At 42.7% G+C, this 17577-nt stretch overlaps 4 protein-coding genes across 4 annotated transcripts; 3 read left to right on the forward strand and 1 right to left on the reverse strand.

The window, feature by feature from the left end:
• Positions 1–1210: 1210 nt before the first annotated feature.
• EAF01_008510 (uncharacterized protein) lies at positions 1211–3973 on the forward strand (the record flags this gene model as incomplete). Its single annotated transcript, XM_038916766.1, has 3 exons — positions 1211–1581; positions 1638–3641; positions 3697–3973. The coding sequence occupies 3 exons, from the start codon at positions 1211–1213 to the stop codon at positions 3971–3973; spliced, it is 2652 nt and encodes an 883-aa protein (XP_038768128.1).
• A 914-nt stretch (positions 3974–4887) lies between these two features.
• On the forward strand, positions 4888–5934 carry EAF01_008511 (uncharacterized protein; the record flags this gene model as incomplete). The annotated part of the gene is made up of 2 exons (XM_038916767.1): positions 4888–5523; positions 5620–5934. The coding sequence occupies 2 exons, from the start codon at positions 4888–4890 to the stop codon at positions 5932–5934; spliced, it is 951 nt and encodes a 316-aa protein (XP_038768129.1).
• A 2730-nt stretch (positions 5935–8664) lies between these two features.
• On the reverse strand, positions 8665–10689 carry EAF01_008512 (uncharacterized protein; the record flags this gene model as incomplete). Its single annotated transcript, XM_038916768.1, has 1 exon — positions 8665–10689. The coding sequence occupies one exon, from the start codon at positions 10687–10689 to the stop codon at positions 8665–8667; it is 2025 nt and encodes a 674-aa protein (XP_038768130.1).
• Positions 10690–14776: 4087 nt separating this feature from the next.
• Positions 14777–16362, forward strand: EAF01_008513 (uncharacterized protein; the record flags this gene model as incomplete). The annotated part of the gene is made up of 2 exons (XM_038916769.1): positions 14777–15101; positions 15146–16362. 2 exons carry the CDS (start codon positions 14777–14779, stop codon positions 16360–16362), a joined length of 1542 nt encoding a protein of 513 aa, XP_038768131.1.
• Between the last annotated feature and the right edge of the window lie 1215 nt (positions 16363–17577).

The raw sequence follows: 17577 nt of genomic DNA on the forward strand, positions 1-17577 counted from the left end.
TCAATACTCTGATGTATGTTCCGCTATTTCGTGAAGTTTCGGAGTGTGTTAATAATAATAATAATGTCAGACAGCGTTTTGATCGTCAGAGTTGGAGGAAAGGGATTATTAGATTATTAGACAAATTCTTGCGGGGATCTCATCGATATTATAAGTTATGTAAAACTTGCTTTTTTATATATAGGATAAATACTACTAGGTAGATATATGTACAGAGTAAAAGCTTCAAGAATCTTGATCCAAACAAGCAACTGAGCACACGACATCGATATTGAACTAGGTAGGTAGGTACATGCAATGATATTTTCTCAACCAATCATCAGTTACTTATTAGAGAATAGTAATGATCACTCTACCAAATACGAGCTAGATCGTACATTGCCCAGGTGTATGTACCTGGTTCCTTACGAACTACGAATGTACGAAGTATAAATACCATCTACCAAAATGGCTGATGATGATTTGTGCCTAGATACAATGTGCATGCATGGAAACGGTTCTCGACCCCGCAAAGGGAGTAAGTACTCAGATAGTAGCTAGTGATCTGATGAGTTGTAAGGGGGAGGTATCAATTGAATTCTCAACACTCTCACTGTCGATGTATACCGCTTATTGATTAGACGTCTCTTGAGACTCGCACCTCTGTTGACATTGTCGTGAATATATTTCTTTTCCTACCTTTCTGTCTTTGTATCGTCCAGACTAAAGCCAAGGACCGAGTAATAAGGTCAAGCTTCCAACTGAGACTGCCCGATAATTCCTTGGTTCGGAAAATCCCAAGTTCCAAGGCGTCATAAATGATAACTGGCCGTAGAACTAGCCTACTAGGGTTTTTAGCTGCTTAGATAGCGCTTTTGCTCGACCCAAAATCAAAAAAACCAACTTTTTCCTTCCACGAACACTCACAACATCATAACATTTCATTTCTCATTTCTCATTTCCAAATTCTTTTCTGGTAAAAAAAAGAAAAAGATCAGATTCTGCACTTCGCCTTGTTTTCCCTCTCACAAATGTATCGTATTGCGATAAACGATTCAATCGCTATTATCTATCTCCTTGCAGGTTAAGGAAATTACCTTGATTGGATCATCATTCAATTGGTCCCGTTCGCAAACTCTTAACATACCTACCTTACTTACCACATTCGAGTATCAGCCGGTCGAAGAAACATTTGGTGTCCCTCGACTGAATTACACGTTTTCCCTTCACAATGTCTGCACCACATCCACCTCGTGCGACAGAGCCTACAAGCTCAAATACTCGTGGCACACCACCTCAAAGACCGGAACCTACTGCTATACAGCCACCACAAGATCATTCCAATGATTCCAATGCGACATCAACGCCCAATACCGGGAAAGAGAAGAACAATTCCAAGAAGAAGAGAAACAATCATCGGGGCGGGAAGAAAAAGAGACCAAGAAGACAATCGTTCGCCGCATCAACTGAGGATGGGAATGGTCTGGTTGAAACGCCCATGGCACAACGAAATGCTCCGCAAAGTGTAACAAGGTCAAGCTTCTATAGAGGGCGAAACTTGAGCAATACTAGTATTGAGAGCGGAGAACTTTTGGATCACAGGTGAGTCTTTTAATGGCATATAATACATGGCATACCCTAATCCAGTCTCGCGACAGAGAGCATCAAAGCATGCGACCTCGAAGACCTTCGACAATGGGTCAAAACGCTTTCGGTCAGATGTATGATAGTCCTTCTTTCAGTCGACCTTCGTATAACAATCCATTTAAATCATCAGAAACCGTTTCTCGAAGACCTGTCACCGGTAAATCGAAGAGTAATTCTGATGATGAAGCTCTAATGGAAGAATCCGATGAGAGGACTCCACTTATTTCCAGCGCTTCGAAATCGAAAAGCTCTAATACTTTTCTTCAACAAGGAAAACGTAGTCGTCGAAGCTCTAGCAGGTCATCGACTCATAGCAAAAAGAAGACCATCTTCGAAAAGACTACATCTGCTTTGGCTAGGCAGAATGATGAATATAATGTCAACTATCCACCCTCGGTTCCAGGGTCTCCAGTGCTTGGAGCCACAAATCCGAACATGAGCTTTGGAGATGTAATGGTTCGCGATCATTCACCAGAGCAAGATTCGATTCAGGCAGGATCTATGAGATCTTTTAGGTCTCTCCAAGAGGATGCGTGTGAGGATGATTCAATTCCAGGCACCCCCCGAAAAGGGTCTTCTTACGGAGAACGTAGACACACTATCGCACTGCAAGCCGAAGAGGATGTTTGCTTTCCAGTTGATATGTCTGAGATGGCAGAAGAAGATGCCCCTCAACCAGAAGATGGAGCGTACAGATCACGACGCCATAAAAGGAAATTTCCAAATCTATCTGTCCTCGACGATTGGAGCCGATTTGAGAAGGAGGGTAGAAGTGAAGAGAGACGGGCTAAGAAAATTACAGAACCTCAATTGATTAATGGACGGCTTCGACCCATTCACAAAGGTTGGCATCGAGCAGAGGATGATGCACCATATCGATTTACTTACTTCAATGAAGAATTTCCAAGCACCATTCACAGTCAAACAATTTCAGAACTTGTTCAACCTGGCGGAAGTTTTAGAGAGCTGTTCATTCCTGATCGTCCTATAATCGATGATAGTTCTGACTCTGAAACCGAAGATGAGGCTGATGATACGGATATTCGTCGAGAAAATGCATACATTAATCATGCCCTGGGACCCCAAAACGAAGATTCGAAATCAGCAACTCGTCAATCATCCATAATTGATATGGCAAATCAAGAATCAAAACGCAACGAATCTCCTCGTGCAGGGCGCCCTTCAGAATCGCATTCTAGGCAAACCTCCCATGACGCATCCCCAAATAAATCATCACCACCAAAATCTACTCCGCCGCTTGAAGAAAAGCCTAAAAGATATGGTGATCGTCCTACCTGGTGGCTTGATGTTCTTTCTCCAACGGATGCGGAGATGAAGATCATTTCCAAGACCTTTGGCATACATCCTTTGACAGCTGAGGATATCTTAATGCAGGAAGCTCGAGAAAAGGTCGAATTGTTTCGACATTATTACTTTGTGAATTATCGATCCTTCGAGCAGGATATGAATAGCGAGAATTTCTTAGAGCCTCTCAATATGTATGTGGTAGTCTTCCGGGAGGGTGTTATCAGTTTTCACTTTTCTCAAACACCTCATCCAGCTAATGTTCGACGACGAATTCGACAACTAAAAGACTACTTGAGACTCACAGCTGATTGGATTTCATATGCTATCATCGATGATATTACTGATGTTTTCGCTCCTTTGATCCAAACTATCGAAGATGAAGTTGACGATATTGATGACGCTATTTTGAAACTTCACTCTCCAGCGGAAAACGAAAAGTCTACTAGAGATAATGAGAAGAAATCTGAAGCTGGTGATGGTACTTCGGGAGAAAGTGGAGGAGACATGCTTCGAAGAGTTGGTGATTGTCGAAAGAAAGTTATGGGTCTTTACAGACTGCTGGGCAACAAAGCAGATGTTATCAAGGGATTCGCCAAAAGATGCAATGAGCAATGGGAGATTGCTCCACGAAGTGAGATTGGATTATATTTGGGAGATATTCAGGATCATATTGTTACTATGACTGGAAATTTATCTCATTATGAGAAGTATGTTAATCCTAAGCTGGAAGCATGGTTGGAACCAGTACTAACACATTGATAGAATCCTAGCTCGCTCTCATGGTAATTACCTTGCTCAAATCAATATTCGCATGAATGAGCGTCAAGAACAAACTGCGGATGTTCTCGGCAAACTTACAGTCCTTGGAACCATTGTTTTACCCATGAATATCATTACTGGTCTTTGGGGTATGAACGTATGGGTACCTGGTCAGGATTATGAAGGAGATTTGACCTGGTTTTGGTGCATCACAGCTGGTCTACTATTTTTCGGATTAGCTTGCTTCTATATCGCGAAGATAGCTTACAAAATTGTTTGAGAATGGATCATGGTGAATGAGGGATCTGGGGAAGATCTTATTATACATATGTAATTGTATGATATGGAAGATAAGAGGAAGGGGGATGTGTGTATATACCAATTTCAGGATAGTACTGGGGTTGGAGAATTGTATGAATTGCATGGCTTAGATGGTAGGTTGGATAAAGATAGATACGGTATTCATGTTGCATTATTAGGGTATATAAGGAAACCGGATTGATAGCGAGCTAGTATAATAGGTTAATAAGAAGTAATTTGCAGATATGATCTTGATGTTCTACTACTCAGACCGATGTGAGGATTTCTCCTGAAAATTGGAGATGGTAATTTTATGCATTCTGTGATTGTTGTCCTGTGATATGAATAACATTTGTGAATATTTCTGCATAAAAATATGATGACTAATCAACATCACACTTTCATGTACTCGATACCGTCTGCACTGGTACCCAATTGAATATACCCGTATCAATACTAACATATACGCTCGATCTGTTGAATTCATTTCAATTGATTCTCTAAATGCACATCTGCTTTGCTAGACCAAATAATGCTCATGTTTGATAAGTATCTGAGCAAAGAATACCGGAAAAGTTCTTGGAGGAGAGATTTCTATTTTTCGCTTTCCCTTTGTTTGCTAGTTGAACTTGTGCGTGGTGTAGATTCTTCGTGCTTTTTTGAGGATTCAATCTATATTGAAGTTTTTCATCTGATTTGAGGAAAGAAGTTCTTTCGACGATAGTCTTTGCATTGTCTTGTTCAAGGGCACCGTATTCTAGTTTGATATTTCGGTTTGAGGGATTGGCATCGTGGACCGCGTCTGAAGAAGTCTTGATAGATTTGGGAACGCTTTTTCTTCGCGTTGAGAAAACTCAATTTCAGTGCGCCCGCTGCATTTTTTCCAGCGTCGGGATGTCGAAATTCAAACCGGTGGTCAAGGGGAAAGGCAAAGCAAAACCAAAAGCTAAACCAAAAACGGTCAAAGAGAAGAGTAAACTTCGAGCAAATTTATCGCGGCAGGGTGACATACTTCGCGGAGCCAAACTTCCAGTACCTACAAATACCAAAAGTAAAGTCGCGAAAAACCCAATCATTATAGATCTAACATCTTCCTCACCTCCTCCTCCCCCTCCTATCGAAAAACCCTCTCCGCCTCCCCTAAAAATCATCGCAGCACCGCATAAACACAAACAAAAACACAACCTCACTCTCTCTTCCTTATCAACAAGCGAGCAATCTCCCGGTCTCCACTCTCCCATAACCCGCTCGCTTTCTCTCTCCCTCTCAAAACCACTTGGTCCTGCAGGTGCATTCAACATCTCAACTCGGAAAACCACTACTGCTACCCAGCCTCCCGAATATTACATCCAATCGCAGCATATTAAAGAAATCACACCGGGCACCATCGTGTGGCTCCCGTCGAAAGAAGATATTGTGCATAATGCGTACGTGGATCCGAAGTTGCATGTTAATGCATTTGATCACCCTGCTGTCATTGTGAGTATGCCGAACCCGGCGAATGGGTTTTCGGTGGTGGAGATTGCAATTGTGAGTTTGAGTTTGAGTTTGCGTTGTGATTTTGGTGTTGGACAGCAGAATTCTTGTCCTTCTTCCTGAAAGGTTTACATACTAACACCCGCTCAGATGACCTCCCTCGGCTCCCGCACTCTCCACGAAACTAAAAAACTCGGCCACCGATCCTTTCTCTTCCGAGTGCGCACCACACAACTCCCAAGCGCAAAAGTAGACATCACGTTGAAAGATGGGAAAGGAATGAAGGGGAAATATAGCTTTGTCAACTGTCGCGAGTCGTGGCGGGTGCAAATCGGCACGTTGGGATTCTATACAAGGGGAAGGGAAGTAGGGGCGGGGAAGGAAGTAGATTGGTTAAGATTGACGACGGCGAGTTTGGAGAAATTGAGAGCGAGCATCGGAAGTGGGAAAGGGTTGTGGGGATAAATGTTTGGGAGTCATGAGTTGGCTAATACGATGGGGACCCTTTGCCGGAAGATTTGGGTGTTCGAATCTTTGGAAGGATTAGGTGCGCGTCAGATCACCTTCAAGACTCCACTACCATTGGGACTTGAAAGTAGAATCAATTGATAGCCAATAGAAGAGAAACGAATTGCTGGCATTTAGAGCACTTCATCCGTGCAACGAAACATCTTTCAACGAACATCTCCATTTTTGACGCATTTACCTTTACTCGGCCAAAAGATTTTACAGTGTAAGATATTACGCTTCCATAAGTCTCCTATAAATCCGCCAGTATCCCGTCTCTAATACTAGCCATCATTGCGATGTAAACTTTTTGGTTCTTACTACACAATATAATCTTACATATCTCTGCGTAGCTCAGCAAATCGAGTGCGCGCAAGTTCCTCACATGACACGAAGTTTCCCCAGCACAGAAACGACAAGGTCTTGTATACCCCATTATTTCTTGCGCGATGAAAACAACTCGGTCGTCTGGCAGAAGGGGTTGGGATGGATCATTGTGAGTCTACCCATATCTTGCTATCGAAGAGGCAGATTGGGCGGGGTGATGATTGATATTCTAATGTGTATCAGGCCTGGATGACGGGAATCATTTTGGGCGAAGTTAGGAACGGAATGGGAAATGGGAAAGGGGAGAGATGGTTTGAGAGATAGAAATGTAGATGGAGAAGAGACATGAGATAAGCAGATATGAAGCAAGCATTTCACAAGCAGGAGGGATGCTATTCCTCCCTTACTTTCCTCGTCGGAGAATGTGAGATGGGATTGGGATTTTAGAATGAGAATCGGATCGGTTTGGAAGGGGAATCTTTCAATCTCCATCGAATGATGAGATTATATATTTTATGATGATTTACATAGCTTACGACATGTTGTCTGTCGTCACTCAATCACAAAGTCACAGAGATCTACGTCAAAGCTCTACGAGTCACCTGGCTAATCATCGCTGCCATCTCTTGCTTCGGATTCCTCTGTGTATCTATGCAGAAACATATAGAGAGTTAAGAAAAGAGAAGGGAAGTGAATGTAGATTTGCGCAGAAGAATTCGACAGATCATCATGAACCAAAAGATGATCAGCGCGAGTTGAATCATGTAAGAACAACTTGATCGTGCGGCGAATTACTTTTATGCCCTCCCAAAGCCTCGTGCGCTCAAATCGGAAGATGTTTTCCTTTTATACTTGGGAGATTTGGTAACGAGAGAATGGATTCTAATTCAACATCACTGGAATCTATAAAAAGAAGATAGCTTCTGTCCTCAAACCTCTGATTTCCACAATAGACACGTCGATCCTCCATCAAAATACAACTTCGCTGTTGGATTCCTCGAATTTCTCTTCGAAATATAGGTATTGTAGATTATAATCTATAAGTTTGAGATAAATTCTATACAGAAATATAGAAATCCAAGGAACATAAAGAAAAAACAAACATGATTTCCAGAACCCTCGAGTAAACCATTACATTACATCAATCAGCATTCATTCTTCAAAGCAAGAAACTAGGCAATCTACCAACGTATCAATAATAGTATACATGCATCACTTGACACAACAAACAATATGCAATACTCCAGCTGCATCCAATAAGCGTGAATAAAGCACTAAACCGACACAGACTCGAAATTATTCATTATTCAAATCTGCATTCCGATAATACAAAACTTCCAATCCCCACTTCCCCCTCCCCACTTCCCCCTCCCCACTTCCCACTCCCACCCCTCACATCCAGACAACTTCAAAGTACCAAACTACCCAATCGATTCAGAGTCCAACTACCAGTCCCAAACGAGATGAGCCGAAAATGAACAGGATACCTAGGCGAGAGAATTTCTATAGATGCGCAAAACGCTGCATAATCCAACTTCGGATCTCTCGTCCGCCAGACTATCAACTGCGACAGAAGCCATGGCACAAACATCAGTAAGACTGACTATCAACCCCCCCTCTGGCCCCCCTATCCAACAGCCCAGCTCCAAATCACTCATCTGTAAGCCACTCCAAATATAAACATCCCCCCCCCCCCAAGACTATAACCAACTTTACCTCCTATCAAAATCACAGTCAAGTCTCACATCACACCAACCCAAACGACCAATATAAAGAAGGAATTGTATGATATTGAGTTATTTTCCCATTCGATCCATCCGTTGCCATTCCGTATCTACATAACCTCCCTAAAACCATACCATTTCCCTTTCTTCATATGCACAGCATCGATTCCCGAATATCATATCCATATCCAGCAAGTACCATACATCCACCATAAGTAGGATTGTAAAATAAAAAAGCAAACCCCCATTTGCTCAATGTCATAGAGAGCAAATAAAATATCATATTTCCCCCTCCGACCATATTTCGTAAAATCATTACAATCATTTCCCAACGTACCGTTCATTTCAATCCCGGCAATTAGAGCAAGTTATAATACAAGGAAATAATGTTGATTAAAACAAGAAGCTATATAGCCTCAACGAAGAGTATAATTGCCTTAATCAAGGCGTGGCTAGATGAGTGAAACCTCAAAATTTTGAATTGAAGAAACTCCACATTGCGCCATATGCAATAGCGCATAATTCATGGATATCGTGGGCATAGAAGCGCAAATATGCAAGACAATGAAATAAATGTATCCCAGACGGCGATGAAACAATGATCGATCGTCTATTGTACAGCAATACATGGACGATCTTAATTTCGACTGCCATTTTCCTTTTCTCTAATTTCAGCAAGCCTAGTATCAAGTCGAGTAAGTCTTGATTGTAGTGAAGGTCTTTCATCAAAATCAGAAGAATCCATCGAGTGACGTGGTTTATGCATGGTCACTATTCCAGAGTGTCGAACAGGTGTCTTTTGATGATGGGTGGTCCTTCTAGGAAAAGTATTGCTTGGTTTCTCCATAAAAGGCGATCTTAAACGTGGAGCTTCGAATGTGGCCGATGGAAGTAACCTTGGCTGGGATCTTGGCGACGGGCTAATATCGGGAACAAGACCCGTCTTTTCTGGTCCTATTGGAAGAGGTTGAAATAATCCTGGCATGCGAGTTCTGAAGATATCATCACCGATGGTAAATGCTCTAGTTCGTACTCGTCGTTGTTGGTTTCCTGAGAGAGGCATTCCATATATCTGCTCATTCATGCCATTTGGCTTCAAAATAGCACCACCTGAATTTAGATTTTCAAAATGATTTTGAACCCGCCTTTTGTGTTCTTGGTTGTTTGAGGGACGAGGAGGATCAAAGTGAAGAGGTGACCTAAGACGAGGTGCAGGTCCTGGACCTGATATCGTATCAGAATGAACGCGAAAAGTTGAAGGGCGAGGTTCATCAAATGCCCCATCCATAGTCGAATTGGGTCCATACGTCCGAGCCATGAATGGAGACCCGAGACTTCGAGTTCTCGAGTCATCCAAACTCAAATTTGTGGTGCGAGATCTAACCCAGCCCCTAGGTTGACACAAAGATCTGCGTGGTCTAGCAATGGAAAATTCTTGGGACGTCGCGAGTTGAGCTAAAGGTCCATTTGGTTGCATGGTTTCGGATGTACTTGTCGTTAGCGAGATTGAGATATCTTTAGTATTGAAAGACTTTGGAGCAGAGGCTTGCGGCTCAGGGGTTCTGTATCGTGAACGAGGATTATGTTGTGTGAAAGGTGTAGAGTTTCTAGATTGAAGGTGCATATGTCGTTGAACTGCGCTGGTATCTTTTGTCTTGCAAAGTTCGCGAAGATGTGCTCGAGTAGCTGAGCTTGTGTGGGGCCACTGTGTGTATGTTCGTTGTCGATCTTCCATGGGGGTTGCAAGCTGGCCGTGTTCAGAGGATACCGCACGTGATGTATGATTGGAAGCTTTGGCACTGTGAATTCCTTTGGGTCCCTTCCAACTCTTTTTTGCTTGTCGAGCAACACGATGGCATACACCTTCCGGAGGCACAGCGCAAGCTCCAATTCTAAAAGGTGTCACGACTGGATCTTGAAGATACAGGAGATAGACCGACCATAAATGAGCACTCATTGCGAAAGTCCACGGTGCATCTCTTCGAGTTTTGTGACGAAGGTTGGCGTTGAGAACGGTGTGGTTGGGTTTGGTGGCTTCATTGTGTAGCTTCTTGCCCTTGGCTTTTGAATATGATGGAAATGAGAATGGGTCGGCGCAATCAGACTCAGGACTAGTACAACTCCCATCTTCAGAGTACCTTGAGAGATGACCTTCACTGTTGAATGAATCTTCGGAGCGTAAAGATGCGGCAGATGTTGGTCGTTCAATATCAAGCTCACTTGGCGACGAGAGTCCCATTCTCCAATCGAGACGGGGAAGATTTGTTTCTTCCATGGCTAAAGAAGGTATTGGAGTTTTCGGAGGCGATGAGAATCTTGTATTGTATGTGTGCGGGGCCAAGAAAGATGTACTGATGGAAAGTGGGTCTCGGTCTGGCATATCGCAATCTGACGATACGTGGGGAGCTATTTGTGGCTCCTCGATTGTAGGGATAGGGATATCTGCAGCCGCAACAGAAGCGAGAAAATGTTCAGTTGGTGCTTGCAAGTTCGACACATTTCGTCGCCTGACCTTTAAACGATTTGGACGGGGTGGAGAAGGTGGACCCTCCGATCCAACAAGGTTGAAGGGTTCGGGTGTCGTTGGCTGATCTCCTTCAAGATGATGAAAGCGGAACCCCCGAGGAAGGGTATTTGCCCCATTTTCATGGTGTTGTGACATCGTGTTGATGGATTTGGTTGAAACGTTTTCGGATTTGACTGGAAATTGTAGAATTGGAGAATGGAAATTGTGGGAATTCGATCTTGTACAGAACGCCCAAAGCAAATCTCACTCTTTGCAATGCGATTTTTTCGAATTACAGAGGATATGAAGTGCGATGAGAAGGCTGGAAAAATCGAGTAGATCGCGAAGGAGAGTGATTTGCGAAAGAAACCAGAAAAGAACGTTTTGGTGGGTGATCCAAAGGAAATGAAAATCGTTCGATTATTCGGGACGAGCGAAGTGAATATATCCAAGCCAATGTGAAGCTTGATTTCACCTCTCAACGTCGACTGATTCTATCAATAGATGTTTCGGAAAATACCTTCTGGATACAGACTGGTGCAAAGAAGGCCCTGCATAAACAATTTGATGTTGACGATCTTGAAGAATCGAATCAATGGTTAGGGTGTGATTGAATTGAAAGATTTGAACGAATCAGAAACTGAATCCCCAGCTATGACTCGGTACTCGTGGGTAAAGCGATTCTTTCAGCCAGTTGATTGACAATTGGGAAAGGGTCCCGGCGTATCGTGAGATTAAATCTTTGTGGAGATTGATTGATTGCGACCGTGCTTTAATAGTTGACTGTTGACTTTTGCGCGCGTATCGTCGCGATTGACTTTCTCGTGTATTCACCCCTTCAAAGATTATGATTATTTTATCGCCGTCGCACGATTGAAACTCCGCAGTGAAATTATTATTACCAGATAATCGATTGCTCTACCAGCAGAACGAGGGAAAGGAATCCGAGCGAGAGGCGAAGTAGTGGAATAAAAGAATGTGTGGTGTAGTGAATTTCGCAGATCGTGAGGGAGGACAAGTGTGGTGTTGTTGTTGTTGTTGTTGTGTGTATGTAGTATTTGTGAAATGGCGCACGTCTGCCGGATAGGAAATTGTGATCACAGTACTCCAGGCGCAAGGGAGACAATTGAGCGAAGCCGATGATCGAGACCGAGACCGAGACGAGGGAGTATTTTGATGAGGACGAAATGGAAGAAAGGAGGTTGATTGTTCCTTGAGTCTTGTTGACCGGTTCAACTGGAACTGGAACTGAGGTGGCGATAGGCGTGAGGGAGAAGGGTAGAGGAATGGGGAAGCTATTCAGAGAAAGAGGAGTGTCGTGAAGATGGATAGAATAGAATAGGATAGTAAGGAAATATTAGATATGCAAGGCAAGGCAAGTGCGGCGGGAAGGAGGTAAAGGTGGGTGATGGATGGATGATGGATGGGTGGTGGATGGATGAATGGTGGGTGTGTAATAAGTTCGAAGTGGAATTGAAAGTGAAGCGAAGAGAGAGAAAGTGGGTCAGGCGTCCAGATTGGGATATAGTGGATCAAACAAAATGAGGTTTGGCGCGTCAAGATTTCATCGAATGGGTTGAGATGATTGGTTCTCCATTAATCTTGTCCCATCTGTAATTTTGATTGGTCCAAATGTGACGATCAAAACAAATCAATCAATCAATCAATCAATCAATCAATCAATGAATGCACTTTCGGGTACTTTATAAATAACATAAACTCAAATATTGTTAGTTACCATCGGATCAGAGAAGGTTGAGGTGAAAAGCGGTAGAGCGGTAGAGCGGTAGTCCCAGATATACCGGTAATATACTCGTCCGTCCGTAGGTGGGTACATGGTAGATATTTGATCGGTTTATAATTATTACCTACATCTCTCGTATTTGGAACGTTGAATCAACATCCAAATGAACCGACGAGATATCAAAATAACGATATGTTTGATGTCCTCTTGCCTCTTACGCAAAGTCCCTTGTTTTCGTATTCTTGGGAAAACTACTTACTACGTACATCGATCGTAGTATTCAAGTATCCAACATATATCAGGCTTGCAAAGTTGGCAACTAATGTCCACAATGCTGCAGTAGTGAGATAGCTAGAATGATGAGAGTCACTAGAAGGGGATAGTTGCACTGTGCACATCCATCTGCACAGCACATTCGTTTGCATTGACCAGGATTCGTGGTGTGGTGCAGTATCATCTGTTGTTCCTCTCCACCAAGAGTGGGTATTTTGACAGTTAGGACTTGCAGCAGGTACAGGACACGCAGTTACATTGCATGAGATGCAGCGAGTCGCAGGAAGAACACCATGTTGCACCATGTTATGCTACCTGCGCTATGTAATTTGGATGGGATGTATGGTATGCAGTAAGAAATGTGAAAGCTCGTGTGGAGTTCTTGGACCTGCAGGTCTTGAAAAGGTAGTGGAAAGTAGTGGGACAATGCTGGCCAATGCTCCGAGACGGTTGATGTTGATATGATGTGATGGATGTGATAAATCTGATGAATATGATGAATCTGATGAATCTGATGAATACTGAATGATGTTTTGTTTTCTGGTGTGTTGTACCATTTCCTCAACTGCTTATTACTATCTAGGTAGTAAAGCTTCATTTCAAGGTTTATCTTCCGATCCGAATTGTCTACCAGGTCCCTCGTACATAGTAATACTTTATCGACTTGGCTCGTACCGATATCATGATTTGTGAATGGTACTACTTCGTACTGTACCTAAGATAGTAGTAGTAACTCCACCAAAAGAGGGATCGCAAATCCCATCATGGGACAAGATCAAAAAGAAGATGGAGGGGTCAAGTGTCAAATATCAAGTGTCAAATGTCAAATGTCGGAAAAGCGGTAAAAGGGGAGAATCCTTTACATGTGAACTTTGAAGACAACTTGATTAGATGAAAATGTATAGATGAGATGGATTGAAAGGAAAGGAAAGGAAAGGAAAGGAAAGGAAAGGAAATCAGAGTATTCGACAAGAGATGTTGAAAGATTCGGATAATATTATTTCCAGATCGAGTTCAGGTATTAGAGGCAATGAATCTATTAAATTGCTCTTCTTTTACTTGTATTCAATTTCATTTTACTTCTTTCCTTTCTTTCCTTTCTTTCCTTTCTTTCCTTTCTCTTTTTCACTTCCCCTCTCTCATTCCACTTCTTTATAGTACGAAAAGACGCGTCGCTTAATTCTCATCAAATACTCCCACGCGTCAATTTCGCGTTTCCTCGAATCTTGGGAATTTTCCAAACAATTTCATTGGATAAGCAAATCATTCTTGGCTCCAGAGTTCTTATGCTGTACTACAAAGTATATAGTACTACATCAGATATACATAAATGCTACCTACTTTGTAGGTATTTCATGCATACATCAGCTATCTTCTTTTCCTTCTACTTTTAGAAATTACATTACGGCCCAACTTCCTTTTTGGGTAGAAAAGTCCAGCCAGCTCTCTCTCTCTGGCTGTGTCTAACTCTTCATCCCATCCATTTTCCCTTTCCAACCCTCAGATTATTATGACAACAATAATATCTAAAACGCTGAACCTAGCTAGCTACACCGACATTGCGATATCACATTCTAGAATAAATCTATCCGACTCGGCAAGTCCTTGATTGTACGGTGTGTGCTCATTTTCATGGTTCATGCATGAAGGGATCAACAAGCATCTCGAAGAAGAATAAGAACACGGGATGAGATAGAGATTTACGATGGAAGGAATGTCACAACGCCAGATCCCCAGGTTCTGGCCATATCCCTGTCAGAATTTGGGGCCAAAGAGTGTCTGGTATAAGGTGGAGTGAAGAGGAGAAGATGGCATCGTCAAAATGCTGTTGCTTGGCGATACTTGATACTTCAATGCATCTGGTCAAGCTTTCAAGCATGCATATCACGAAAAGAATTTCTCGATTCATTATACACGTAATCTATATCTACATCACTTTACTCTTTACCTCAATACTATATCTTTTCTTCTGATCTAAGTTGCGTTTTATGAAAATCACTGCATGATAACAATCATTGCCAGCCATATAATCTCGATGAACCAGCTTCACATATATGCGCCACATGTATGGCTACCCTCCACTCGATTTGAGACATCAAATGCCTTTTCAGTCTTATCATGGCGTAAGGGGTAATATCATTGCAATGCATCAACGATTACTCTGTCCATTTCATTCTGTACTTCCATTACTATTTTGATCTTTGAAAGTCTCACGAATGATCAAAGATGGTCTTGTCACAACAATCATCTCAAATTTTCAAGCTGGGTTTAATATTCGTTGTTACTATCAGTCTTGGGTTCTATCTTTTTTCGGATCACGATTATCATGAGACACTTCGAGTCGCTGTGTCTGGGAAGAAAGGAATCTTCGTCCAAAAGGCTCTTCGAACAGATATTGATGGACCCTTCGATGATTCAAGTTTGGTTAACGTCTGCGACAACACGGAATGGAGAGAAGGATTGATATTTCAATGTAAAGCACCATATGGAGGAGTTGCGAACATTCGAAACATGTTACTAAACTGTGTTCGATATACCATTGAAGCTGGAGGTACATGACCCCATCCTTAGTCTTTCGTGTGCTAAACTTTGCAGCAACATCAATTGTCATCCCAGAACTCAAACTTTGGATACCTCATAATGATAGCCCAAATACACCGGATCCAACGCTAAATACCGGGCTACAAAGTAGGAAAGAGAAGGATAATACTGCGCATGTTCCTTTCTCATACCTTTTCGACCTTGATTTCTTTCAAGAATCTTTGACTGGAGCATGCCCTCGAATCAAGTTTATTCCACATATCAATGATTTGTATACAGCTCCCAGCACTCAAAATCCTCATCCACTTGATCCGAGTTCATTATCCTCAGAAAAATTAGAAGAACCATTTGAATCTCTCCTGGCCAATCCTGGCACATGGGCCAATGATTTTACCACCTGGCTGAATGAAATAAACTTTGAGTTCTCAGAAAAGCTGCCAATGCGTGTGACAATCAAGGAGTCATTGCTACATTGGCCATTAAAATACGATAATTCTGACTTTGTTTCTCAATTTGGACGACTAATTCGACTCAATCAAGAAATTCGCACTCTAGCCTCAACAGTCCTTTACGCACTTTCTCAGAAACATAATCTTCGATTCAATGCTAGTGAAGGAATACAAGATGAGATGTACTATGGTGCACATCTTCGAACAGGCGAAGACGCTAAAGCAGCCAATTGGACCACTGTGGAAAAGCAAACTCAAAACTATCTTCAAGCATGCAAGCACAATAAACTTCGAGTAATTTATCTCTCCTGCACCTCTGAAACCGATATCAAACGCTTCACCTCTCTCGCTCATAGTTACACTACATATCATATCTACGTCGCTACAGCCGCTAACCTACTAACTCTTCATCCCAAAGATCTTGCAATCTACACTTCTCTCTCCTCCCCGCAACGCTCTCTCATCGACTATGAAGTCCTTCTCAAATCTTCCATCTTTGGCGGTACTCTCGAATCATCATATTCTTGGAACATAGCACTTCGTAGACATATTGTATGGGGAAATGGAACATGGATCCCACAAGTTGAAGACTTTTTGTTTGATCGGGGAGAAGTGGTCAAGGATCAAAACGAGAAAGATGCGGGTGCAATAGGGGGACCGGTGGGAGGGTATGGAGGAGGTGGATTTCAGAGTTTTAGAGATGGGGCGGCGGGGGTGGGGATGGACGGGTTGGGGAATCCGGGGAAAGGGGGGTATGGGTTGAGTGTGGTTTTTGGGGATGCGTTGAGGGGGCAGGAGTGGGAGAGGGGGTTATGGCCTTGAGAGGGGGGGGAGGGTTGTTCTCCTAGGGAGGTGGGAAGATAGTTGGGTTTTTGTGTTGGAGATCAATTGCTAATCACTTTTGTTCTATTCTGGATATGTTTTATCTGGTAATTGTGGCTTGGTGATAAATTTCATCTTTCATCTAGAGAATTTTGAGTGTTGTTATAAGATTACATGATTTCTAGTCAAATTACTTTATATGTTAGCTACTCACTGCAGTTCCACACAATACAATTTTCATCAGCGAGCTTTATTTTGCAATCTTTTCCTACATGATGTTGTTCTTCTTTTGTTCATTTGGGTTACAGTTTCTTTATCGGGTTGCTCTGTTTGAATGTGTTAACTTATAGTTATATAACCTTTTCCTTTGTTCTCGAATATCTCACGGTAATGTTCATTCATCATTCACATGGGCAGGGCGTCACAGTCAATTTTCAAATGTGTATCTTCATATCTGTTTGTGGAAAGAAATTTCTTATTTTTTATCATTTGAATTTTCATACAAAATCGCAAGTTATTCCCAAACTAGAGTACTAACTCCACCATCCACATGCAACCTCTTCCTCCTCCTCATCGTCTCCGAAACTCAACCCCACGAAAATCTACCCTCTAAAGAAATCTCCTCTCTCCTCTACATCATCAACCACCAAACCCCAATCCCCAAAAGCCCCATCCCCACCATCTCCCGCACACACCTCACCCACGTCTCACCTCTCATCCGCTCTTCCCGCATCCCCGCAATCTCTCTTCCTTGTTCCGCGAGCCTAAATTCGAGAACTTGCATTCGCGCGTCGAGATTGTCGAGGTGGTGGTGGTGGAGTGAGGTGTTGAGGGTTTGTTGCTGGGATTACCGGTGTAGGGTGTCGATGCGGGGGGCGGCGACGATGATCCAGGTTGTGAGGGCGGAGAGGACGGAGAGGGGGTGGTAGGTTTGTTGGGGAGGGGGTTGGAGGTGGGGGGAGGTGGGTGTGGGTTGGGGTGGGACATTTTTGTGGGAAAGGGGGGATGGGGGTGAGTGTTTGTGTGTGTGGGGGGGGGGGTTTACTTTTTGTGCTGTTTACTTTTTTACTTAATTACTGTGCTGTGTTGTGGAGAATGTATAGCTTTGTAGGTAAGTAGAAAAGAAGTGAAGTGTGAATCCGAGGATATACTGAGGAAGAAAACATTATGAGGGTAGGGAATTGTGGGTTTTGTATCTCCAGATTTGGGTTGTTC

The sequence above is a fragment of the Botrytis porri genome (genome assembly GCF_014898465.1).
Source record: "Botrytis porri strain MUCL 3234 chromosome Unknown BPOR_011, whole genome shotgun sequence".
NCBI classification, from domain to species: domain Eukaryota; kingdom Fungi; phylum Ascomycota; class Leotiomycetes; order Helotiales; family Sclerotiniaceae; genus Botrytis; species Botrytis porri.